General features: G+C 54.8%; 1 protein-coding gene across 3 annotated transcripts in view; it reads left to right on the top strand.

Moving 5' to 3' along the window:
* The window catches only part of ST3GAL1 (ST3 beta-galactoside alpha-2,3-sialyltransferase 1), a 93720-nt gene that overhangs the window by 53320 nt on the left and 13136 nt on the right, over nucleotides 1-27264 (top strand). For all 3 annotated transcript variants that reach the window (XM_057307755.1, XM_026495377.4, XM_057307756.1), the window contains one exon: nucleotides 20947-21859. In XM_057307755.1, coding sequence (XP_057163738.1) covers nucleotides 21548-21859 — 312 coding nt within the window. In that variant the 5' untranslated portion in view covers nucleotides 20947-21547. The remainder of the gene's footprint in view (nucleotides 1-20946; nucleotides 21860-27264) is intronic.

Raw genomic sequence — 27264 nt, 5'->3', positions numbered from 1 at the left:
TCTTGGCAGTCCACAGATGCACGGTGTGGTTTTGTAGTATTTTTGGTTTTGTTGTTTTTGCAAAAGCCAAAGGAAGTCTGTAGGCCGAGCCCTGCCTTCCCTTCCTGAGGGTGGCTGATCTGCTCGGTCAGGGACAAAGAGGTCCCCAAGACAAGGTCCCAGGTTGAGAGGGCACCTGCCTTCAGCTGGACACTGCCCTGGGCTGTCCGTGGGCAGGGCTGATTTGAGGTTGTCACTGTCACCATCCCATTTCCCGTAAGAGGACACTGAGACCAGAAATGACCAAGGACCGTCCCCTCCACCTCTCACTACGCACAAACCCAAAGAAACCTCTGCTTTCTGAGCTCTGAGCACTCTTCACCCTGCCTCCGGCCTGCACACTGGAGAGCCCACTATTGTCCTCAGCATGGGGGACACGGCAGACAGGGACACAGGTGACGTTCCTGCCCTCCTGGTACAGGGAGACAGACACACAAAGAAGGAATTCTGTATACAATGAAGTGTCATTTTGTGATTAAGTCTGGGATGGGAAATGTAGCTGAGCAAGGGGACAGTGACAGTGACGCTATTTTAGGGTGATCAGGGAAGGCCCCTCCAAAGAGGGCATATGGGGAGAACCGTGAATATAGCCAGGGAGCAAACGATGTGGATTCTAGGGTAAGAACATCCTAGGTGGGGGGGGGGACAGCATGTGCAAAAGCCCTGGGGCCAACACAGCTACCATTCTCTATTGTCTCCTCCATCTGTCACCCTCCACATGTCTGCAGGGGTGGGGCAAGGGGTCATGGCTGTGTAGCGAGAAAAATTGCACAGAACTGAATGGGGCAGAAAGAAGGTGTATATCTAATAGGAAACTACTTGTCTTATTTCTTAATTCTCTGTACCGTCCACTCTTGGGTGATGTTTGAAATAGTTCCATAGTTCCAATAGTTCCTTGCTTCGTATTTTTTCTCAAACTGTATGTTTGAGCCAGACTCTGATCCACTGCTTCAGGCTTGGCTTTCCAAGCCGGGCGGGAGCCTGGATCCAGAACTACAGAAATAGAACAAGAAATTGTGCTGGGGCTGTACCACTGACCTCGAACTGACCTCAGAGAGAGAGGTCCGGCAAGCAGAGCCTGGCGTGGGGGTGGAGCTGGGGGAGGGGCAGAGGCAGACACATCTCTGTCTCCTTGGGGCCATTAGCAGGCTGTGATCTCAGGCAGACTCGTCCCTCCTGGGGGGTCACCACTTCTGCCATTCTGTGTGAATACCGACACCTGTCTGGCACCTGCTGGAGCAGCTCATGGCCCAGGCGTGCTGGAAGGGACATATTTGGAGAGTTAGGGACCTGGTTCTAGTCTTGGGGCCAACACAGACTCGTGTACATCCTTGGGCAAGTCACGTCCCCTCCCCGAGCCTTTGTTTCCCCACCTAGAAAAGGAAGCAGAGAGGCATGGTCCTCTCTACGTTCCTCTGTGATCCTGAAATGCCACAAGCCTTTGCCTCTGAGGCAGGTAGCAACCAGGCACTGAGACAGAGCCTTCCAGAAGCTCCTCTTTGATTACGTAGGCCTGGACTCTCAGCGGACCGATGCCCAATGCTGGGGGCATGACCTTGGCCATCCTGCCTCAGGCATTCAGTTAAAAGCTTCAAGCTGTCCTCACCTCTCCCTGATCTGGGCTCTGTGGCTGTAGAACCAGACATTTCCAGGAGCAGAGGAATGTCTCTCTTTCCTTGGGGCCCAGAAGGACTTATTAAGTGTTCCATTAACTGAATCTCATTCAGCTGGAAAAAGAATAATCAGAATGCAGTTCTGCCTGGTTACTGGCCTGTGAACCCCTTGAAAGTTTCCCAAAAGCAATGCTCAAAAAACCTCCTATACAGAAGACAGCCCAGCCCTTCCTGCTTGCTCCCCAAGAAGCAGGCAGCGTGGGGGTCGACCAGCAAGCCCATCGTCAGTCAGCATATCATTGGCTCATCCCTCCGTCCATCTACCCAGTAAGCAGGCCCCCGTGTGGGTACAGTACCAGAGACCTTGAACTAAATGAGACACGGTCTGTACTCTCAGTGGCAGGTCAGGCTCAGCCTGACCACTTTCTTCGTTTGGTCCAACTCCAGAGAGTTTATGGCTGAGCTGACTCTGAAGGTCACACAAATGTCAACATTCAGAAACTTTCTCCTCTCTGTGTTAGTCTGTCTTCCACGGTGTCTGCCCCAAATTCATTGGCTTAGTCTTTTTCGATCAAATCAAATTTTCTTTTGCTCCCTTCCTTCCAACACATCCTCGTCTCACATGAATCTGGGGGGAAGGGAAGGGGAGGGAACCAGGGAAGTGTTCCTGGACAGGTGACACTTGAGACACGGAGTTCACCAGCTGGGGGACGGGCGAGCCAGAAAAGTCGCTCCATCAGCAGGAGAATTTTCTTGATTATAAAATTCAGTGTTTTGCAGCAAGCAGTAAGCGAGCCATCTTTTGGTCCCAGAGAAAGACATTACCTCATGTTTTGCAGTCCATTGCCGCAGATGCAATGCTGAAGAATGATCCAGATAAAAGACCGGTGGGGCCTTGCATTCTTAGCCTGCCCAGTAAGACAGGTGGGAATGCCATGGATTAGCGTCTCTTGACAATAGGGTGGCACTGAAAATGCCTGGATTTGAATCCTGGGTCTATCACCTACCAGTCGTGAGATTAGGTAGATTTGCAATTGCTTAATGTCTTTTAGCCTCAATTTTATTATCTGTAAAATGGGATAATACCTGCCTTCCACGTGATTATTCACGATTACATAAGATTGCTGTTCTAGGAACAGGGTGGGAACAAAAACAGAGTCTGAGGGGCGCCTGGGTGGCACAGCGGTTGAGCGTCTGCCTTCGGCTCAGGGCGTGATCCCGGCGTTCTGGGATCGAGCCCCACATCAGGCTCCTCCGCTATGGGCCTGCTTCTTCCTCTCCCACTCCCCCTGCTGTGTTCCCTCTCTCGCTGGCTGTCTCTATCTCTGTCGAATAAATAAATAAAATCTTTAAAAAAAACAAAAAAAAAACAAACAGAGTCCGAGTTTAAAGAACCTAGATGTATGGAGAATCTTTTCAGCTGTTCGTAAGTACGTAATGTTGGAAAGCAGGTGGCTGAAAAGCAGAGTGTGATAGACATCATGATTCAGGGATGCAGAAGGTGCAGGGATAGTCTCTCTGAGTTGACATGGGACCCAGCGTCCTGCGTTAAGTGATGGCTAGGCTCCTATCTGTGGGAAGAGCATCTGGGCAGCACACAGAGCCTGTCCCCAGGTCCTGCCCTTGTCATCTTGTGGAGGGCATGGAGCTGGTAAATAGAGTGAGCAAAGAAAAGTCATGGAGAGTGGAGTCAGAAAGTAGGCAAAGACCAGCTCTAGTAGGACCTTGCAGGCTGTGGCAAGAGCCTTGGATTTTATTCTTGGCGCGGAGGGAACTGTTGGAGACTTTTAGGTAGTGGGAGGGATGCGCAGAGAGGGGCGTGGAGGGGCTGGAAAGCTACGGTCCCGGCTTTGAGTTTATCCTATCCCCCTCTTGCTGATTGAGAAGCTAGCCTGTTCATGTGTCACGGATCCTGGCAGGTGCCATGAGGCTCCTGGGTGTGGACAAGGGCTGTTGTGAAGGTGGTGTGGGCGAGGGGGGGAGATCTCATGCCTTTCACGCCCAGAGCCAGGGCTCAGAGTGACCTCTTCTAAATTTGGGGGAAGATGACAGCTCAGTCAACACTTGCAGATTCTGAGCTCCGGAAACAGGACGGAGTGAAGGTTCTCGGGGCTGGGTCCAGATCATGGCTTATCAGAAGGCCCTCATCTGTCTACATCTACCAGTCAAATAGGGAGAAAATTAGCAGCCAGGCATACCAGGTGGGCCTCGTAAATACAGGTTGAATCTGAAGGCCGTATGCTCATTATCTGCATTAGCCAGAATATTTTACTCGAGGCAAATTATGCTCAGGGACTGAGATGGTCTTTGGCAATAATTTAACACAGGTTCGCTGCGGGAATGATGATTTATAATAGTAATATTTCACAAGCCAGGAGTCTGTAGGATAATGTCTCTTAATAAGCCATTAAAGAAATAACATGCTCCAAACCAATGATCGATGACACTGTTGTTCCAGGCAGAGTAAAGTCCAGATTTAGTTGAGGTGTACCTTTCTGTGAGCTGGGTGTCTGTGGAGTCAGTCTTTCCAAGTAGAAGCTGCCAGCTGGGGTCCCTCGATGCTAGGGCACGCGGCTAGCAGGCGACAGCACCAGCGTTGACAGGCGAGGCCTGTTACATGGCCGGCACCCCTGCCCCCGGGGGGGGGCTCATCAAGGCAGGAACTGATGCCCTTTGTCCCCAGAGACCGCCGAGTGGTTTAACGCCACCGCCAACCGGCAGTGGCCTGGGCAAGGCAGGAACCGAGTGTCCCAAGGTCTCCGGGGAGTGATTCGGGTCAGCAAGGAGGAGCCTTGCCCGGACCGAACACACAGCGAGTCCTCACAGTTCTTGGTATCTAAAGTTCAAAGGTCCATCATGTCACAGCCGCTGCTCCACACGTCCTTATCGCCACGTCACCAGCAACGTGGTCACCAGCCCCCGGGCTCCCGTGTGCTTACGGAAACAGATGGCCATGGCGATATCCTGACACAGCCTCAGGGGGAGCAGCTCACCCCAAGATCAAAACAACGGCACTGAAGTCCTGAAGTAGAGCTGCAATCCTAGCAGAGCAAAACACAGTAAAGAGGAAGCGAGCTCGGCCTGATGGTTCGGTTCATTGTTCTAGGTTTTCGATTGTTCCTTTTCTTTGCAGAGCATAGCAGCGTTTGATAGGTAGCTCTGGTACACAACACACACCCACAGACACACACAGAGACACACACAATCACACCCACAGACACACAATCACACCCACACACAGCCACACACAGAGAGACACACAGACACACACACAGACACACACACAGACATACACAATCACACACAGAGACACAGACACACACAGTCACACACACAGTCACACACACAGACACACAGTCACACACAGACACACACAATCACACACACAGACACACAGAGAGAGACACACACACGCACAGACACACAATCACACACAGACACACAGACACACACACACACAATCACACCCACAGACACACACACAATCACCCCCAGAGACACAGACACACACAGTCACACACACAGTCACACACACAGACACACAATCACACACAGACACACACACAATCACACACACAGACACACAGAGAGACACACACACGCACAGACACACAATCACACACAGACACACACAATCACACCCACAGACACACAAACACACACACAATCACACACAGAGAGACACAGACACACACACAGACACACAATCACACACACAGACACACACAGACACACAACAGAGACAGAGAGACACACGCACAGACACACAATCACAGAGAGACACACAGACACACAATCACACACACAGACACACACAATCACACACACAGACACACACACAGAGACACACAGAGACACACACAGTCATACCCACAGACACACAATCACACACAGAGAGACACACACATGCACACACAATCACACACAGAGAGACACACAGACACGCACACACACCCCCCACCCGACAGTGTTTCCCTGGCAAAGGATGCTGTTGGTTGCTCACTGGGGCAGGGAAGGACAAGGTGTAAAGGGTCAGGACCCCAGAAGGCCAAAGAAAAGAACAAAAGGAAGCACGTGGGACACCGTCTCTCCAGACCCGGTCCCTCGTCCCACCGTGTGCTGTACATCTCGGGGGAGCAGGGCTTATCTCGGCGTCCCTCACACAAGCTCGTGTGCTCCCTGCGTCAGCCCAGGACGCTCAAAGACAACCAAGGCTTCGTGAGGCCCCCCAGCAGGCAAAATAGAAGCGCTGATCCTCGGATCGTGATTCCTGCGGCGCGCTGTGTATGCTCCGCTATATCTGGAATTGTGCCAAGGCCACCCTGTCTAGCCTCGGTCTCTCTGCGACCCCAGGATAGCAGGCAGCCTTTCCCGAGCTCACCTCTCCCCACTGCACTGTAGGAGATCAAAGGACACCTGATTTAAAGCAAATTGGGCAGAGCAAGAAAGTGCCATAAAGGTGCTGTGTTCCCCGAGCGGGGGCCCTTTGATGGGGAGCCGGGGACAAGCTGTGCAGCCTCCCATCCCCAGCACTCAGCAGAGACGCAGGTGGGGGTGGGCGGAAGACTCCCAGTGTTGAATGCCCGCTCGGCGGCCATCTCCGTTGGGGCAGGGGCACCCCAGCCTCAAGGGCATTCACTGTCCTGGGGGTCAGCGAGGCTTGCTCATTCCCTCTCTCCCGCTCTACCTGCGTCCTCCATTGAAAATGGATGAGTAACAGTTGGGCGCACCTTGCAGGGGTCAGGGAGGCAGGGCTGAGTGGGGACAGTCCCCCTGCCAGTGTGGGCATACCCTCAGTGAAGCGATAGGCTCCATCACCTGAAAGGCAGTAATACTTAGCTTGAAAAGCTCCCGTTTTGTGGCTTCCCTTGGCTTGGATCACATTTGAGCCTCACTCTTACACAATGTATGATCCTGGCTTAACCTCCTGGGCCTCCATTTTCTCATCCGTAAAATGGACAGATTAAGGGATTCAGGAGTTAACAGGAATAGAGCTCTTAGACCAGCTTTTAGATCTGCCCTGGGCAAAAGTCAGTGAGCTGGAAATGCCTGCTCTCGAGAGGATCAATACAGAGGAGGGATCGGATGGGCCGACGCCCCCTGCGGAGGCAAGAGCTCTTCACTGGCTCATGTTCTTTCCCAGAACTCCTAGGGCATGTGCTGTTACTGGTTTGGTTTTGCACACAGGGCAGGGCATGGCTCAGTGTGGTCAAGTGGCTTGTCCAAGGTCACAGAACTAATCAGCCTTTGGAGCTGCAACCCCCATCGGCTCTCCACTTTCCCACGTGGCATCTAGACCTGATGGCTCTGTCTCCGTCCACTGTTTCCCAGGTGGGTGACCCTCAGCGGGTCCTCTAACCTGTCTGAGCCCGTGTGGCCAATAGGTGCTAGACGATGACGCACCTTCATGATGGCTAACGACACGAAGCGGGAAGTGATGGTGAGGGGAGAGAGCTGGCTGGACGTTCCCCAGGCCCCAGCATCTCCCTATGTGCTTTAAAATACAAACACAGCAAGGGATCGGCGTCACCACTGGTGCTGTGTGCGCGCGCATAGCGCAGGCTTTGACTCCAGGTTGAATCTGGAGCCCATCCCTTGCTGTGTGCCCTAGAGCGCATCCCTTAGGACTTTGCTATGAAAGACAAAGCATCATCCCTTTGCAAAGCTGTTGTGATGATTGAATGAGCTCTCGGAAAAGCATCCAGCCAGGTGCTGGCACCCCGCTGTGGACATTAGGGACAGGTGCACGTGCCTCCTTCCCTGACATGCTTGTGTGTGGATTTCTCCAGGACTCATCAGCTCTGGGACACCAAGACGAGTATCTCCTTCTCTGCCCTGGCTCTCAGCCCCCCTGAGCCCTTGGCTGCTCCCACCTCTGGCGTCACCTCCCATAGTCTCGCCCCTCGTGCCAGGTCACCACAGGCCTCACTCCCTCCTCGCTGGGCCCTCGCTGACCCGGCTTGCCCTGTGCTGTTGTATTTAATGCCCGAGCCTTACAGGGCCGCCTGGTTTCAATTGCTCTGAAAGCTCCCTGATGCCAGCCTTGCCCATCTACTTCAGGCACCCACGTTCCCAGTCCCCCCAGTGGACTGCTTCAAAGCCCCTTGTCAACGAGGCAAGATGTCCATCCTTTCCCCAGCACGGGCTCAGGGGGCCCCGCACAGATGGTTTGGGCGCAGAGTGCTGGGAGTTGAACAGGCTGCTGTTTCTGATGATCGCTGCCCTCCTACTCCCGAGTGGGACTCTGGGGGGCTAGCCCAGGACAGCTGTATCGTGACTCCACTGGACATCAGGACAGCCCTTCAAACCTTCGTTTCTGGGATGGTTCGTGCTAGACTCGTGCTTGTTGTCTGGGGCTCCTGCCCATCTCCAAACCCCGGGGGCTGCTGAGTTTATCCTGCAGTCTGAATCCCCATTCTCGACGTCACCAGAGATCGTCCCCTCAACCCCTTCAGGAGGCTACTGGATGCCACTGTAAATGGTTAAAAAAATCTCTCCTTGGAAGTTAGGGGCCTGGAAGGGACCTTACCTCAACTATCTAAACCTTCCCTCCATACCAGCCAGGACTCCAGCCTGTCACTTACCCGGGAGCCCTTTAGAGCCAGCGACAGACCCCCGAGGCAGAGCTGGGGTGGGGGTCTGGGTCTCAGAGTTCTGAATAGTCTTTCCTTTGCCATGACTTCGGCACCACCCAAATCAGGGAAATCCCTTTTTTTTCTCCCCCCTCCGGGGGGCAGAGGTGGGGTCAGGTGTCAGCCTGGATGTTCAGATGCGGTCCTGACCACATTGCACGCCTTGCATGTTGTATGGATGTCTTCAGACTCTGAATTTAGCACCGCTCAATCTACACACATAAGAAGATTTGCGGATTTAAATTCCTTTTGTGCAGCTCAAAATATGAAAATCTATCCACTGCTTCTCATATGACCCTAATCCTGCTTAATCACGTTTCTCAGACGCGCTTCTCCAAACCGCCCGCTCTGAACCGCTCACTATTTGTGCTGCGGGGAATCTGTGTTCCCCTCCAGCAAGCAAGAGCTACCAGGGTAAGGAGAGGAGGCTTGTCGAGCCCAAGAAGGGGGCTCTCTCAACCTGTCAGCACCGCCTGGATGTGGGGGACCTGGGCAGACAGATGGTCAAGTCAGCACAGGAAGAAGTGGGGAAACAGGTCCCGAAGGAGATGGGCTTCCCAAGGCACCCAGATGGAGACAGGGCTGGTCTCAGACTCCAGGGGGTGCCGTGTGCACCCCATCTAGTCTAGCTTCCTGATGCGGTTGCATCACTCCTGTGTGTGGCTCACAAACCATCAGTGGCTCCCTATGCCTTTAGTCCAAAGTCCGCATTCCTAAAGACTTCAGCAGTCGGCCCCCACCCACTCAGGGCACCCTGATTTCCGTAACTGTGCCAGGCGCCCCCTGTCACCGCCGCCGCCGCCACCATGCACTTTTGGGAAGTTGCCTGCTCTACTGCACCCTCTGACCCCCCCCTTGCCCTCCATGACCGCCTCCTCCAGGGAGCCTTCCCTCTTCCTCCAGTCGTCATCAGCCTGCCACTTCCAAGTCGCAGGGGTCCTTGGCGTTCATGCCTTGGTACAGGTGTCCTCACACGTGAGACATAAGAGGCCAGATGAGAGGCGCCCTGGTGAGGGGTCAGCCAGAGCAGCATTGAAGAGCAGCCTCGGGAATCAGCCCAGCCCTTTCTAGCCGTGTGACCTTGAGAACATATCCTAAGGCCATGGGCCTCAGCTTTCCCATCTATAAAATGGGACTCATAGTGTTCTCTTCCACCATAGGACCTGGAACCGCCTCTCTCATACCCTGGCTAGTCCCGAAGGACCTGTGTAGCCTTGGGAAAGCTTAGCCTCTCAGAGCCCAGCTACCTCCTCCCCTGCAAAGCAGAGTACCTGTCCTGGTACTCTGGTACCTGGGTACCTGTCCCAAAGATCCTCTGGGCACCTTGCCAGGAATCCAGCACAAAACTGTGACATTGCTGGATGGGCAGACTGCATCGGGTGGATGGGGAGGCGGTGGAGGCCGCCAAACCATTATCGAGATAAGGAGGGGACCCCGCCAGGGGCCACCAAGCTGGTTAGATATGTTCTGTGGGCCTTTGTCCGCCGGCAAAACCGTGAGGATTCTCTCTGACAGCTTGATATTGAAATCTAGCAGGGAGAATGGGAGAGGCAGGTGACTCGGTGGCAGAGCAGGGCTGCGCGGTGGCTGGGGGTCAGGCTGCGGTCAGTACCTGCAGCGGCCATGGGCTGTAGGGGCCTGGCCCTGTGTCTTGTCTGCACCAGCTGCAGGTTCCTGTGGGAGGCGGTGCCCTGGAGGCGCGGTGATTGTCACCAGGGAGCCTGGGGCCCCCTCTTAGAGTGCCCCCTAGTGGGACCTGGAATGTGGTGAGCCTGGAACCTGAGAGGAGCCCAGGCGGAGCCTCTGGCTCTGTGGCTGCCATTGGCCATCTTAGTGGAAAACCTCCTGATGGGTGAGTTCCTGGGCAGCAGGGTTGGGAAGATTCCAGAAAGATCAGCTACCCAAAGCAGGAGGAGAGCCAGGGCTCTGGGCGTCCAGCTGGCCCAAACCAGCTCTTCGTGCGAATCCCCTGGGGCTGTCAGGGCTGTTCCTAGAGGTTCAGGGCTGCCTGTGGGGCTCACCTTCAGGGCTGCCGCCTGCAACAGGGAGGACCCGGGGGCCACCCGCGCCGCTCAGCAGGACGCAGATGGTGCCCTCCGCGTGGGCCACTGGGGGCAGCTTGTGACAGGGGTGTTTACGAGGACTTGGTCTGGGGCAGAGAAACCACGGGGACGGGGCCATCCCTGGGGATGGAAACCATGGGATGCATGCAGCCCTAGAGCTAAGGAGGCGAGAAGATGAGATCAGAGACGTTGCTGAGACCCTGAGACAGAGCCAGTGTATGCAGGGAGGGGCCAGAGCCCCCAGTCTCTGTCACCTGCATTCCCATGGGCCAGACCCACAGGAAGCCAGCCAGAGTGGGAGCCTGTTGATGGAGGCCCTAAGGCCTGCCCCTGGGCACAGAGCAAGGTGAGAAAGGTGGAGGGAATGCCCGATGCCCAGCTCCCAGCCTGAACCCCCAGAAGGCTTGGGTGCACACATTCAGCACTTCCCAGCAGGCAAGGCCAAGAGGGGATGGCGCTGGGGAAGATGCGATTTTCTCAGCCCTGACTTTGCGTTCTAGCAGCGTGCCTTAGGCAAGCCTTGACCTCCGTGAGCCTGATCTGGAAACTTCACTGGGTCAAACCCTGCTGGGGCTTCCCGTGGCTCCCAGGATGTAACCCCAGCCTGCCTGCCAGCTCCATCTTGCATCTTTCTCTCTGGAGTTCTGCTTGGCTTGGCCTTCTCTCTTTCAGTTCCTTCGAACTCACTCACAGACCTTTTGCACCTGCAACTTCCCCAGCCCAAAGCTTCCACAGCCCAGAGGCTCTTGTCTTCTCTGCCTAGTTACCCATCCACCGTGCAGGCCTCAGGCCATTACCACGTCCTTGAGACACCTGCCAGCTCCACCCCGTGCCCACTTGTAGTACTGAAGATGGTTGTATCAGTCAGGATTCTCTAGGGAAACAGACCCCGTAGAATATAGATGTATACATGTTAAGAGACTTATTTTCAGGAATTGGCTTATGTATTGTAGAATGGGCAGCTTCAACATCCGTAGGGCAGGCCAGCAGGCTGTAGACTGAGGCAGGATTTGCTTTCTCTGTTATAGTTTTGAGACTAAATTCCTTCCCTGCAAAGCCTCGGTTTTTGCCCTTGAGGCCTTCAACTGATTAGACAAGGCCCACCCACATTTGGCCGATCATCTCCTTTACTTAAAGTCAGCTGATTATAGATGGCAACCACATCTATTAAATGCCTTCACAGCCACGCCTAGACTAGTGTTTGACCAAAGGGCTGGGCGCCATGGCCCAGCTAAGTCAACGCATAGAATTAATCCATCACAGCCTATCTCCGTTCTTCGTGTGATCCCTTAATCTCGCCTCTGCCCTACTCTGTAAGGTTAGGTTTCAGGAGGGCAAGGGTGAAGGTCATCTACTTTCTCTAGCGATGGTTTTGCCCAGCGCTGGACAGAACAGCTGCGGCATAGCAGGTGTCCAGCCATGGTTGTGTGAGACAGTCAAAGGGAGAGAAAATCTGCGAGGGAGTGGCAGGGTGCGGATCAGAGTCAGGTGTCTGTCTGGTGCAGAGTGACCACGCGTGGTAAGCATTCCACTTCGCACAGGCCGTGTCTTCATCCTGACCTGCACCTCCTCCCCCCCAGTGCACACCGTGCTTTTTAGTTGCTCAGATGGATGCTGACACCAGAGCAAGGTGAAGTTCCCCAATATGCGTGCTGATGACGACTGTCGTTTACTGAGGGTCAGGATCATTCTAGACACTTTTCTATATCCGTGAACCCTTAGCATTGATTCTGATGTGTAGTATATACTCTGTATTCTAGGTAACATTTTTAAAGTGTGGGGGCTACACGTTAGTCTGTTTGGAAAGCGACCGCCAGTGCGAACGACGTCGTATGCGTTAATTTTTTTTCTCTTAACGGAGTCTGGGGTGAGCAGGGGCTGGCATCGTTGTCCCATCGTACAGAGAGGCATGGAGGCCCAGAGGTGTGGACTGGCCTGAAGTCCTGAGATGGCTCTGTGTCACTGCTGGACCACAGGGTTGTTGCCCCAGGGTGGGGGCTGTCTCCTTCGTCCCCTGTCCCCTGGGAGGCACAGGGAAGAGAGAGGCCCCAGGGTCAGTGCAGTTGCTGGCTGGGTTAATTAGAGACCTGGTTTTTACTCTGGCAGGAGAGAAGCAGCCATTCCCACTCTGCAGTGTCGGGGAGCCTGTCACCCCTATTCACCTCCATGCCTGGGGCCACCTGTCAGACCTCACCTCACTGTGGCCAGGATCCTCTCGGGTGATATTTTGTGCCAGGAACAGGGTCCAGTGGCAATGCGGCCAGTCCTTCCTGACCTAGGGAAGGAGTGAGGCATTGAGGGCGCCCAGGTCTGGGCTGGGCTGTGGGGCTCCAGCTGCCAGCTTTGGGGCTAGACTCAGAGTGGGTGGAGCTGAGCTGGAGCGAGCCCACCAGGAAGAGAAGCAAACAAGCAGGGAGGACTCACGCTTGCCCCGAGCCAGGTACTGAGCTGGGCCCCATGCAGTCCCCATCGGGACAGCCCAGTGGAGCCCCTCACCTCTCCTGCGGCTCAGATGCCTGGCTCAGGGCAGGGCAGACCCCTGGACACCCCCCACTAGGCTCTGCCTCGCCTGCAACCCCTTTTCACCGCTTACCAGTGGGGGGTCTCGGGCAGGGAGCTTGACTGCCGTGGGCCTCCTTTCCCACCTGCGAAAGATGGAGGTAATCCCCGGTTCCAGCACCACGACTGTTGTGGGCTCCCGCAACTTGATATCCTGTCCTGCTTAGAATAGGATCTGCCAGAGGGACCCCTCCTTACTGTTCCCAGCTTAACTGTTGCCCTGCAGCCACCCCAGACCCCCCATTTATAGCCTGAAGCTCAGGCAGCCCAGATCCCGTCCCTGGGGTCACACTGCCAGGGGCTCAGGGCCTCCGGATTCCCCTGCAGGGCCTCGCCCCTGGCTGCCGCAGCGGGACCAGCTCCCAGACTGCTAGCTCTTACTCTGTTTAGGCTCAGCTCGAGACGCCTTCCGAGCTCCTTCCCAGGGAAGTGTAGAAAGAGCCCCGCCAGGGGCAGCCGTGTGAACATAGCTGTTCCATCTCTGAGGCCAGGTGTGTCTTGGAATCCGGGGCCTGTTCCCCTCTCAGCTCTGGCGCCTTATCTCTGGGTCATTGGACAAGTCATTTCCCCTCTCTGAGCTCAGCCTCCACATCCGTCAGAAGAAATGGGGCTGAAATGTAGGGGTGGGGTGTTGGAGCTCCCTGCTGGGAAACAGAACCCAGGGTAGTAATAACAGCCTGCACTCAGGGAGCACTCCGGATGGGATGGGCCAGGCCCCGCTCTATGCAGTGGACCTACACTGACTCCCGTTTTTCTCCATCCAGCCCTGGGAGGTAGGTACCATTTTTATCCCCACGGTGCAGACAAAGAAACTGAGGCAGAAACTTTAAGCAGAAGCATTGGATTCAGGGGATCTGGTGCTTGCAAAGTTGTTGGAAAGGTGACAGGAGAGGAGTCCTTGTCCTACTTCTCCAGGCCGAGGTCCAGAGGCCAGAATACTACAGGAAGCCAGCCCGAAGGTGAGGGAGGCAGGCGGTTCTGGGTCCAGCGCTCAGACCACGAAGCAGCCTCCACCGCCGTGGGAGGGAGGACGGTGCTGCCTCCCTGTTGCCTGTCCCGACTGTTGACCGAATTGCAACTGTGCCCAGGGCCCTACGGGCAGGGGAAGCTGGGAAACGTGATTTCCAGATTTTCAGGCCCTGCAGTAGGGGAGAGGGCACAGAGGAGGGAGGGAAGGGTCCTCACTCCAGTTGACCGTATCCAGCCTAAGGGGCCTTGAAAGCTGCAAGAAACAGGATGTCCTAACGCCCCCAGGTGCAGACAAGGCCGGCACTCCACTCTGAGCATTAACCTTCACAAGAGAGCGTGGGCCACATGAACTGAAGGTACTGTCCTAACCTCTAGTCCCTTTGTTGCTTTGGGAGCCCTTCCCTGCAGGTTCTCAGGGGTCATGGCCAGTAGAACAGGAAGCAGTCCCTCAAGGGATGGAAGCAACTCAGGGAGCAAGGTGGGATCATCGTTGTCGTAATGCCCTTTGGTGCTGTCGTGCCTGGTTTCATTTGTTCTTTTAAATAACCCTGCTGGGAAGACGAGCTGGAGGTTCTGTTGGTGTTTTTTTTTTTTTTTTTTTTTTTTTTACAAATGACGGCCTGGACTTGGGGGAGAGCAGAGAATTGACGTTTATAACCAACTCTGTGCACTTCTGTGCACGTCCTTTTAATCTCCCACGACCCTCTGGGTGGGTGCTATTAGTCCCACTTCTTGGATTCAGAAACTGAGATCGGAGCGGTGGAGTGCCTTTCCCTTGAGCCCACAGCTAGGAGTGCGAGGAATCGAGATTTGAACCCTGGTCTGTCTGCACCATTTTCTCTTGCGACAGCTGTTGACCGTGACCCACTAGCAGGTGCCTCACAGAACCAGACGAGGTGGGTTGCACGTGTCCCGTGAACAGGCCGGGGCTGGATAACTGTTCAGGAAAGAATGGATCTTCTGTGATAGAAGGCTTGAGGCCCTTCCCCGGTCGGTTCTTATTCCACACCACCCTGGGCCACCGTGCAAAGCAGCCAGGACCCCGAAAGCCAGGACACAGTGGGATCCCGTTTCCAATGACCGGAAGGTTCCTGGAGGCTAAATCCCCATAACTACGCCTCGTGTTCTCAGGATGGGTTGAGCTGGGAAGTCATCCTCGCTGTGTGTCCTGAAGCTGGCGTGTGTGGAGGCAAAGTGAAAGCAGATGGGGCGGGCGGCGGGGAGGCAGTGGCGGATGAGAGGCTGCAGCTGCCGCCCTCTGCCTGTTGATTTGCTACCTTCCCTCCCACCATCTGCTTGCTTGGCTGGTGTGAGGCCGTTTGATTCGCGAGGCACCTCTGGGGCTTCTCCGGGCCCCACCCCCTTCTCCGGATTTTCCAAGCTCCCCACGCAGGGAGCTCCATGCCGGGCACCGGGCATCCCGAGAGGCAGAGGAAAGACACTGGCCTCCTCGTCCCGCGGTGGCAGAGGCTTGTAGACCGTTTCTCCCAGCAAGGCCTGTAAAAGCTGAATGAGCTAGAAATCCAGCTGTTTGGAGGCATTAAGGGAACGCCCAAGGCGGCCAGGACTTGAGAGGTGGGGATCCGTGAGAGAAGGGAGATGAATGGGGTGAGCCCGTTCCTCCAGCTCCCCTCCTGCACGAGGGGGGTGCTGGCTCGTGGGAGGCTCCAGAAGCAGGTGGAGGGCAGCAGCTCAGTGTAGGGCCGTCTCACAAGGCTGGGAGTAAAACAAATGAAATTAAACTAAAGCTAGAACTCAGGACCTCCAGGTCAGCCCAAACCTGTGCGACCAAGCACCTCGAGCAAAGGGAACCACACAGGAAAGACGGAGCACTGCGCACCTCGTCTTCCTTCCCAAGGCATCTGCCAGTGTTTCTTGGGACCAGAGCCTGAGAATCCAAGCTGCAGACAGCAGCCGAGAGACTAAAAGGCGAGACCCAGCTTTTGATAACCTCGCAGTGCAGGGGAGACCAGAGGTGAGAGCGTGTAAGGAGGAAGCCCCTCGGTAGGCATCCCAGCTATCCTTTGAGAAGGGCTGTAGCCTGTAAGTGGGGGCAAACCAGAAATAACCGGTCACTGTGAAAACTGAAGCTTGGCCCCAGTCACCCCGGTCACCACCTGGAGCAAAGTGACTTGTCCCAGCTCCACCTGGCGACCAGGAGAAAGCACCTTTCCTCTCTGAATAAGGACAGCCTGCTCCAGAGCCTCTAGGCTTTCGGCACACACAGAATGCACCGTGACCAGGCATGCCAGGGACAGAACCAAATGACCAAAGAGAGATAAAGAGAGAAAAGAGACAATAGAAATAGACCCACATGTTATCCGAATGTCACAAGATACAGACACGGTCTTGAAAAGAACTGTGAGGATTAATTGCAGAAGATGGGCTGGGTGGGGAATTTCCCCTGAAAAGAGCTAGAGCTTATAAAAATTTTGCTCACATGGAAATTCTAGACCTGAGAAAGACAATAGCCGAAATGAACATAATACCCTAGTTCACACAGCAGAAGAGGGTGCAAACAAGAAATTGGAGAGACGACAGATTGTAAGCCCTAAGGAATGACAAGAAAGGAGATAATGAAGACGAGAGCAGGTATTAAGGAATTACAGGGTTAAATATGGCTACATAGAAAGATCCAAGAGGAGGCAGGAGCCTGGGTCAGAGTGCTGGCTCTTCCACCGTCTCACCGTGTGACCTTAGACAAGTCACTTGCCTTCTCGGGGTTTCAGTTTCCTATGTCAGGGAAATAAGCATGTTTATCTGTTTTGTGCAGTCGATGGGAGGATCACACGGAAGACAGTTGCAGCTTCTCTTTATTAGACATGCGGATGTTACCGGCAGCCCTCGTGCTGGGGACTGTGCGGAGGGCTAGGGGGGCATCCCAGCCTGGGGAGAATTGTACACTTCCGCAGGTGTGAACTAAGCATTCAGAAACCCATGCCTTTCATCCGTCTGGTTTTCCAAGCATTTGAAACAGCTCATCTGTCAGTAGCTGGTCATTGCCGGCATCTCCCTGTTGCTAGGTGGGCTTATCTCTGCTAGGGACTCTCTTTGGAGAAATCTTGACTTCCTGGATCCTTGACAGGGTTCTACTGTGTGTTCAGCATTGTGCCGGTGACCCCATTAGACTGTCCCATCCGCAATCTCCGTGCCTCATCCAGGACAGGTGGACCTTGGAGATAATGCGGGTTCCGTTCCAGACCACCACGATACAGTGGATATTGTAACGAAGTGAGCCAAAGGCATGTTCTGGTGTCCCAGTGCATACAAAAGTTGCATTTATACTATCGGAGTCTATTACATGTGCAATTGCATTATATCTTTAAAAATCAAGATAGATACCTGCATTTGAAAATACTGTGTTGCTGGAAAGCGCTAACCATGATCTGAGCTTTCAGCCTGTCGTAATCACCGATCACAGATCATCTTACCAAATACAGTAATGAAAAAGTTGGAAATGGTGCGAGAATTACCAAAATGTCACACAGAGACACGAAGTGGGCAGATGCTGTTGGAAAAATGCCGCCGGTCGATTTGCATGACACAGGCGGGCTTGCCACAAACCTTCCAGTCTGTAAAAAGCGCAGTATCTGCAGAGCAGGACAGACAGGATGTGCTTGTCCTCCAGCATGTGGCTGCGAGGTGTCAGCCATGCTGCGGGCGGGACAGGGAGCCGTGTCCTCCCCCGTCTTTGTTTTGGGCAGGTGTGGCCGGCCTCCCTTGCCGCGCGCGGGGCATCTTGGTCTCGGTTCAGGGAGCCAGGGCTGGCATTGCCCCAGGTGTTGCTGGCTGCCTCACTTTCTGGAGTGCAGGGAAGTCACACATTCCTTCTTTCTTCCCTGGGGCCGGGGAAGGGGGTGGAAGGGTGTTCTTGCTTCTTTCTACTGCAGCTTTTTGCAAGGCTTTGGAAATCACTAAGGGATATGAGCTCAGAAGCCTCTGCTGGTCAGTGGGATCCGAGTGTGCACTCTGGCCTTGGAGATGCAGCTACCAGCACGTGCTGAGTGGATGGGAAGGCGGTGTCGCGGTTCCCCTGCTTCTGCAGCCCAGCCTCACCCTCTGTCCCCACTCTCACCCCACCCCAGCATCCGCTTAGACCAGGAATACCTCCTTCGCGGAACCAGGACGTTGTCGGGAACCTGACCTCTCATTCAGAATTTTCTTTGGTCCATGTGGTTCAACAGTCCTCTATTTGAGTGACCTTGTCTCTGCCCTTGGCATCAGGATACAGAGTCAGCCAGAGCTTCTTGGGCCCTGCTCATTAGCAAGACAAAAGCAGTGAGACCCTGTCATTCCTCTGCTCAGACCCTTTAGTGGGTCCCCATGTCACTCAGAGCAAACTTAGTCTTGCTTAATGGCTTCCACAGCCCCATGCTCTCCACCCCACCCCACACAAGCCTGCTCCTCTCCTTCCCATTGATCCGGGGGTACCGGCCTTCTTTCTCCCGAAAACACCAGGACCTTGCAGATGTCTAGGAAGCTCCCAAGCTAGAATCTTTCATGCTGTGTCTCAACCACCTATCCCAGAGCCTGGCCCATCACAGGGCCCTAGAAAATAGGTAGTGAGTGAATCGGATGACTGGGCAGACTTTGCTGGGTGACAGCTCAGAAAAGTAGACAGAATCTGTGTTATCCTCATTTTCCAGTGGAAGAAATGGTTCCGAGAGGGCAGGTAATTTATTCATAGTCACACAGCAAATGGGTGGTACAGCCTGAGAATCGGAGTCTTCTAACTCTTGGTCTGTGCTTTTCTGCACACATCTCTGCCCTGACTTCCTGGCCATTGCCTTTCCCTTCATTTGCTTCTGCATTCCTTCATGCCATCTGGGTGCCAGGTGACAGGGGCCCAACAATGAGTGAGACCGTGTTCTTATCCTCATGGGGCTCCCAGCCCAGGGAGGAGGCAGATAAGTAAACAGTTCAGGTGGAGTGGAGCCATGACACTGTGGAAGCCAGGAGAGGACTCTGCTCCTGCCAGGAGAGGGCAAGCCTTCCTCCAGCAGTCAGCACCAGCTGATCCCTGAAGAATGAGTAAGAGCCTAGCAGGGTGGGATGGACTTTCTGCATAGTGGGGTCAGCCTGGGCAGGAGCAGCTGTGACCTGTGCGTTGGTCACAGGCTTCAAGTTTTAGATAAGTAATCTGCTTTATGCAATAAAGGGGATTTATTATCTCATGTCATCAAAAAGTGGAGGTGTAGGGTGGGCTGCAGGTATGGCTTGATCAGGGAGTCAGCACCACTTATCTCAGCCCTGTTCAGTGGTCACCTCTTCCACATGAGCTATGAAAATGGCCAGCACATACTATATGTTGGCTAATTGAATTTAAATAAAAAAAAATTACATATAAAAAATAAAATAATAAAAAAAAAATATGGCCCTGACTGACCCTGACTTTTATATGCAAAAATCAAATAGCCAGAGCAAAATAAAGTTTCTGCAAGTCAGGAGTTTCAGTGTGATTGGATGAATTAGCACACATACCCATCCCAGGACCAAGAGGTCTGGGGATCTCTGCCAGCCAAGTGAAATAAGAGCCCACCCTTGAAGATAAGCAGGTAATCTCACTCCAATAACAGAGCTGCTTCGTGCTGGAGGAGCATGGGGTGGCTGGAGGGGATGACTCTGGACACCATTAGCTTATAAATATGAGTCAGGTTGTCTTGAACGGTGACAAATGGAGAAGTAGGCAGATCAAAATGCCCTTGCCAACTGAGCTGAAGAGTGGAGGGGGTTGTAGCACATTTGAACCTCGGATGTGCCCAGGAAGACACCATGGATTTAACCTGATTTTTGAGCACCACCCCCCTTTTCTACCAAAAGGTAATCAATAACCCTTCAACTGTCACGTTCCTAGAAAAAAGAAATGCATCATGCTCGTTGACATCTACATATTGAGGATGGGGACGAACTGACCAGACAGAGATTGGGTCGGGGACAGGGGACACATTCCAAGCAAAGGCCAAAGTCATCACGCTCAAGCGAAGGGATGCAACCAGCACAGAGGCAATGCAGTCTGGGGGCTCGTGTTCTGGACATCTGAGGAGGCCCCGTTTGCTCTCTTTCATGGACATATACTCCCCTTTCTCCGTACCGTTTCTACTGAAGACCAGTGGAGAGACAGGGTGTCGCTCCCAGAGCAGACCCTCCGCCCCCTGTGCCTGGTGCCCCCACCCACCCGCGTGCATGGGGTCAGAGGCCTGGGGATTTGGATTCAGGTCCTACTTCCTCCTTTCCCTGTGACCTTGGGCAAGTCATCTAATCTCTTTGAGTCTCTGTTTATTCTGAGGACAACATGGCCCCCCCCCCCCCCATCTGGCTGGCAGCATACTTTGAGGACTGCTGGGGGAAGTACATATACACACATGGCCCATCTTGTCGGGCTTGGAGTGGCTCATCCAAGAATACTCATTCATTCATGCCTTGCAAAAGGAGAAGTTTTGCAATTGCCTAATAGGTCCGGGCAGCTCCGCCTGTAGCATTTTATCTTATCTTTGTAACCATTGGTAAGCAGAAGTGTTGTGTTCCCATTTTACAGAAGAGGAGGCTGAGGGCCAGGCCGACCGATTAACTTCCCAAGACCACGGAGCTCATAAAGCGGAGCTTGAACCTGGCCAGTAAAAGCCTGCTCTGTAGAACTGAGGCTAGTCGGCAGAGCTTGAATGGCAGAAGCCTATGATTCTTGTTGAAATTCAGAAGCCAAGGGAGAGGGAAGGAGAAAGTAGCGAGTACTTGGCAGGTACTTGCCATCTGTGTGCGTTCCCGCTGGACGTGCATCGTTGACTCATTTCACAGACTTTGGTGGAATGCTTAAAGGGACCCAGCTCTGGTTGCAGGAAAGATGGCGGGCGACTGCTGTGTCCCCTTAGCAAACCTTGCAGACATCCCATCATACACGTGCACACACCACGGCTCAAGAGCGTAAATCAATGGTCCAGAGCCACCCATCACATTGGCTTGACACCAAAGCAGAAGATCACAGAGTTCATCCTGGAGGAGGTGGGGAGAGAGAAAGATTGTTTGATAACAAGGTAATAGAATTTCATCCTGTTTTCTTCCTCCTTTTCTGTGCAGATGACTGACAAGCCTCAGTGCCTCCATCAGGCACGCTGCTTACCGACCACATGTCTATGACAGCGTGGGAAAGACCCGCTTCTAATTAAGCATCATCACCCATCACCCTTTCCGGAGGACAGTGGCCAAGATGGCGTCCCTCTGTCCCACACTGTGACCCTTCCTCCGAGGTCCTCACCCCGGAGAGTCCCTGCACTGTCACCAAGATTAATTACCCCTCAACCCCTTTGGATGGGAAAGGAAGTCATTTTACTAAGTTTGATTAAAGCTTCGAGAGACATCATCGGCTGTTTCAGCACTGCTGACAAAGCAGCCTACTTATTTCCTGAAAAGACCAATTATATGCAAGAAGTGCCAACCCCCCAGAGGGGGGCTCTCAGCCTCCAACCATCACGGGGTGATGTCCCGCACGCCGGTGTGGCCGTCGCCTGTTGGGAGTGAAGTTGGTGCTAGCAGGCCTGGGGGCCCCCCTGGGAATCCCTGCCTTGCCTTGTGACCGAGCCTCCGTCTCCAGGATTTTTTTCTTCCAAATTCCCCCTCGACCAGGCGCGATTTCCTGCCGCGCAGCCAGCCCCGGGACGCGCCCATCCGGACAGCAGAAATGGTGACCATGAGAAAGAGGACTCTGAAAGTGCTCACCGTCCTCGTGCTCTTCATCTTCCTCACCTCCTTCTTCCTGAACTACTCCCACACCATGGTGACCACCACCTGGTTTCCCAAGCAGATGGTCGTCGAGATCTCGGAGAACTTCAAGAAGTTCATGAAATACACGCACAGGTCTTGCACCTGCGCGCGCTGCGTCGGCCAGCAGAAGGTGTCGGCCTGGTTCGACGAGCGGTTCAACCGGTCCATGCAGCCGCTGCTGACCGCCCGGAATGCGCTCTTGGAGGAGGACACCTACAGCTGGTGGCTGGTGAGAGCTGGGGCCGGGGCCGGGGCTGGGGCCGGGGCTGGGGCTGGGGCTGGGGCTGAACGGGGCGCGGCTGCAGGTGCCTCTGGGCCCCGCTGGGTGCTTAGCAGGATTCGGGATGGTGGCATTCATTCGTTCGTGCAGCAACTATTTATGAAGGGTCTGCTACGTGTACATCAGAGCAGAACGTTCTGTATTCGTTTCCCGTGCCTGCCGTAGCAGACGGCCACAAACTAGGTGCCTGGAAACAACAGACACGCCACACCAGTCTCTGCCTCCATCTCTGCCTGACCCTCTCCTCTGGGTCTCTCTGCATCTCCCGTCTCTGCCTTTCTCTGCAAGGTCACCCGTTACTCAGTTCAGGGCCCCCTAAATCCGGGATGGTCCCGTCTCGAGATCTTTAACTTAATAACCACTGTAAAGACCCTTTCCCACCAGGTGCCATTCGCACGTTCTGGGAGTTGGGACTGGGACACACCTGTGTGCAGGCCACTGGTTCCACGAGCTACAGATAGTGAGATGCAAGAGAGACAAGGTCCTTACTCTCCTGGAGCTGTGTCCCGGCTGAGAGAGACAGATAAGAAAACGAGAAGACAGGCTCAGGTGGAAATGCCCTGAGAGAGGTCAAATGAGGTTTGTGGTTGAGAGAGGCTGGGGGTCCGGGGCCTCTAAACGGGGTCATCGGGGAAGGTCACTGCGGAGGCAGGACTTGAGCTAAGACCCGGAGGTAGAGAAGGCACTGGGCGTGGAAGGATCCGGAGAATGTGCTAGGTCACAGCAGCAGCGAGCATAGGAGCCCTGGGGAGGCATCCGCTGGGTCTGCTGGGAGAGTGGGGGCCCCAGCAGTGGGCAACCCCCATGGTGGGGCTTCTGGTTTGTTCTCTGTGCAGCAGGAAGCTGCTGGGAATCTGAGGGGAGTCCCGTGCTCTGGTCTAGTGGTTTGAAAGGTTATTCTGGTTGTTGAACCCCAAAATGGAGTGAAGGGGAGTAAGAAAGAATTTACTCCTTGCAGATTTATTGAACACTTACTATATGCTAAGCACCGATATATTGAGATGGAAAAGACAGTCTTCCCTTTCTTGGGTTGCAGGGGAGGTGAGAGAGGAGGAGACAGCCAGCCCCACGCTGGGGGGATAGGTGTTGTTCTGGAAGTGGCACAGAAGATGCAGAGGCCCAGAGGAGGGGCACCACACCCTACGTTGGGGCTGGGGCGGGGGCTGTCAGAGAAGGCTTCCCAGAGGAGACAGTGGCCCAGCTCCTCATGAAGGACTCAGAGCCGTTGTCCAGGTGGAAGGGCTCTCCAGGCAGAGGGGCCAATTCGTGTATCAGCCTGGAGGTGTGAGAAGGGCCTGTGCGGTTGCTGTCAGAGCATCGTGGCTAAAATCCGAATGAGTGAGGGGTGGGGTGTGAGCGATGAGGCCGTTGACGTAGCTCATGGAGTTCTTCATATATCATGTTAAGAAGTTAGAGTTGCGTGTAGGCTGAGAAAATCAGGGGGGGCTTCCTGCAAGAGGCGGGCTTTCCCAGTCAGCAACTCTTGAAGCAACTCTTGCCCTCTGGGAGCTTACAGTCTCTTTGAACAGCTTAGAAGAGTCTGCAGTGACTCAGAAGAAGTGAGTCGGAGTGCCTGGGCTCAGTCTTGGTTCACTAAGCTGTGTTGAGCACCTCAGTGTGCAGGTCCTGGGGTGGGTCCTGGGGAGGTGACAGACAGAGAACAGAACCGGCAGGGTCTTCACTCGCTCAAAGATTCCAGTGTCTGCTAAAGGAGGTAGCGGACCACTCTTGGCAAGGATTAGGGCAGGGCTTCAACCTCGCACTTGTGACTGTTGGGGCTGGATGCATCTTTGTTTCTGGGCCTGTCCTGCACATCGTAATATGTTAAGCATTCCTGGCCTCTACCCACGGGATGCCGGCGTCACCCACCCCCCAGCTGTGAGAACCAGAGTGTTTCCAGATATTGCCAGCTGACCCTGGCAGGGGACAGGGGAGTGCAGAATTGCCCCCATAACCACGGGGGGAGGGAAGGGAAAACTCTGAAAAGTGACTTGCTCCAAACAGCATGTCCCATCCAGCCCTCAGTATCTGGAAGTACTGATGAGAAATTTCTAGAGTGGGTAGCCAGGCTGACTTCATCTACTTCTTTCCCGAAGCTCCTTGGGGAGGGCACTTTCTAAAACTCTCAGGCTGGCTTAGTCCAGGATGGATAAAAAGGTATAAGAAAAAAACAAAAACAAAAACTCGGTTTCTTGCTGTAACCTGTGTATCTTCTCAGAGCCCGCTCCGTGCCATCTAGACTTAGGAATTAGGACCTGGCATCGGTCCCTGGGTTCTGCTTCCGACTTTCTAGGTCTTACCAAGAGTGGGACTTTGAGGAACTTTCTCGTCTGGCTGAGTCCTCAGATTGAGGCTCTAACAGCCACCTCACCAGCTTCTCTATACTGCAAACATTAGGTTTTAACACTTGTATTTCTTTTGCTGGCAGAATGGGTGAGTAATAACAAATTTGCTCTTTTCCCCCCAAGCGCTTATCAAGGCTGAACATTTTTACAAGTGGCTGATGGTATTTTATCAAGTTGTCTCCCACGTCTCGAGCCCAGCCCTGATCTGCAGCCCTTCTTCTCTGGAGCTCGGCCCCTGGTGGCCACTTGGAAGCCATGGGTGGTGGGGGTAGAGAGCCCTCCGGAATAGAAATCAATAGAAAGGCGCAGGGCCATAGAGTTTCTGGGTTAACAGAGAGGCCACATGGCTTGAGTAACGAATCAGGACACCACATCGGACAAGATCTCCTGTTCACCAGATGGAGGCAAAGAATATTTGAAATCAGAGCCACCCTGGGAATTCTAAGACTCATCATAGCTCTGCAGGCAGGCTCCCCAGGCTGCCAGGACAATCTCGTGGACAGATCCCGACCCAGGACCCCAACCACAGAGCCTCTGCCTTTTAAACGTTCAGAGCCTGGTGGGGACCCAATGGGATCCCCACTGCAGGGTGCTCAACTGGCAGAGAGCCAGCGGCAGGTGGCTGGTGCCAGGGGACCCAGGAGGCAGGTCCAAACTCTCCCTAGACTCACTCTGTCCCAGACCCCTCGGAGCCTGGGGTAGAGCAGGCGACTAGAGTCCCTGTTCTCCCATTTAGCCTGTGTGAGGGAGCCTAGCGAAGACTGAGATGACTCGGCCATCGGTGAGGAGCCTGGCCTGGGACTCAGCTGCCTGTCCTAGCACCCCTGCCTTCCCTTCCCCTTGCCCATGGCTGCTTCTCTGCTCCATGGAAGGGAGGCCAGGAGTGGGCGGATCAGAGAAGGAGCTGGGGGAAGCTGGGGGCTAAGGGACTGAGGTGCTGTGGGAATGGCAAAGCACCTGGTGACCGCAGGATTAGGGTGCTGCTGCTGTTGTCCCCTTGGGCACAGGCCCCACCCATACCCTTCTGATCCTGGCCAGAAGCCTCTGGCAGAGCCAGGCCCACAGACCCTTCATCCTGGGGAAGGAGGGATGTTTTGGGGGGAAATGGGTGGATGCAATAGCAGGGTGACAGGCTGGCCGACTGAGCCAGGAGGCGTCTGAGGGCAGAACGGTGGGGTCCCGAGCTCCCACCCCACCTCTAAGCTTCAAGGTCACCATCAATGGGCATCGCAGTCCCAGCAGGTGAAGGACACGGGGCAGGTGTAAGCTCTGGCAGCAGCAGGAAGACAGGAGCAATCACATGGGGCCACCCCCTCTCCCCCCGCCCTCAGTCAGCCTGCCAGCCCTGTGGCCCTCTCCTCCCGGCTTTGTCCCAGTCACCAAGACAAGGGTCCCCTCTGCCCTGGCTACATTTCTGCACACTGTTGGACCCGCCTGCTCCATTTGCCCCTGGCTTCTGCCCCAACCACAGGAGACATCTTCCTGCCCCAAGCATCGTGCTCAGGGCACAAAAGACAATAATACCCCCCCGTCTGACGCCAAGTGCCACTCTGGCCGGGCCCCAGGCAAAGCTTTCCAGGCACTGCCGTCCCGCCCCCGGCCTTCACCACACCCTGTGAGGACACCTTACCTCCATTTTTCACTTGTCAGGCTCCCCTCCCTGGTGGGGGGCATAGTTGGATCACATTCTAGTTTGAGGACAAGCTCTGGAGTCAGGCCGGGGTATTCAGGCTGTCTTGGGGTCTCTGGGCAATCCACTTCCCCTCGCCGAACCTCAGTTTGCTCAGCTGTAAAATGGGTACCACATGCCACCTTGCTCAAAGGACAGTTATGGGGAATCAGTGAGGAAATGCCTGTGAAATTCTTCGTGCGGGCCCTGGCATAGAAGAACCACGGAGCGCAGGCTCCCGCCGATGACGAGCACGGCTGGCACGCGCGCCTGCCCTAACTTGCCTGCCCCACGCGGCATCCCGCACACGATGGGGGTTCCGCAGCCGTGGGTCCGGTGGGTGTGTGAATGCGTGTCAGCCCTGGCAGAGGTCATTTGCTCACTCAGCACATGGAGCAAGTGTTGTCTGTCAGTCCGTGCTTGCTGCTCGGATGCTCAGGGGGCTGGACAGGCAAGCCCACGGCAGCTGCGGATTACGCTACGCCCGTGGCCAGGGACCTGCGTGCCAAGCACATGCATAAGGCAAAGACCAGTATTTTGGGGGGATTGTGGGAGGTGCCGCATGGTGAGCTGAACCTGGAGGAGGAGCAAGGTTCACTGGGCAGGGCAGAAAGGAAGGGTGGGAGGGGTGGGTACCTCTTTCCAACATGGGGTTGAGATGGGGGGTACAGAAGACCAGACGTCATGCCTCCAGGCTGGACAGTCTGTGGCTCAGTTCGCACCCCCAAGCTCCCCATGCCATCAGGCAGAAGTGCAGGAGGAGTGAGTGAGGCTCTCCCCATCTGTGCCCTGAGTGTGAGTGTGCTTCCCTGGCCCCTGCCTGCTGAAGTGGACGCCACCTTGGAGACCGTGTCCCCCGCCCTCCCTTGCTGCAAACAGTGCCCACCCCACGCCCCTGCATCCCTGACTCCAGCCTCTGCTTCCTGGCCCTGCCCGAGGTCACAGGGCCGCCTCAAGGAGCCCTGACCCCCAGTGGGCAGGCACCTGTGGAGCGCTGACCAAGAAGGATACTTGGAAGCTGCCCCGGAAGAGTGAGAGGCGGGGGATGTCTTTGAACTTCTCAGCGTTCCCTCCCACGTGCAAGTTAGCAGCCTGTTGGTCCTTTTGCTGTCACTTACAAGAGTCAGGGAAATCAGAGTATCCCTTCCCCAGGAAGACAGGCACAGGGACACAGATCAGCCCTGAGGGCCCTGCCCCGTCTGACCCAGCAGGCAGGTGCAGGAGTTAGGATTCTAAGCTGCAGAAACACAGCTCTGCTTTCCCACGCAAGCTCTTGCTGGCTCTGCAGCGGATGTGGGGATGCGCGCGCCCGATGGCTTCGCCCTTCTGCTCTCTGGGCC

The sequence above is a fragment of the Ursus arctos genome, unplaced genomic scaffold (assembly GCF_023065955.2).
Source record: "Ursus arctos isolate Adak ecotype North America unplaced genomic scaffold, UrsArc2.0 scaffold_6, whole genome shotgun sequence".
In the NCBI taxonomy this organism is placed as follows: domain Eukaryota; kingdom Metazoa; phylum Chordata; class Mammalia; order Carnivora; family Ursidae; genus Ursus; species Ursus arctos.
This window is presented reverse-complemented; position numbering and strand designations above follow the sequence as displayed.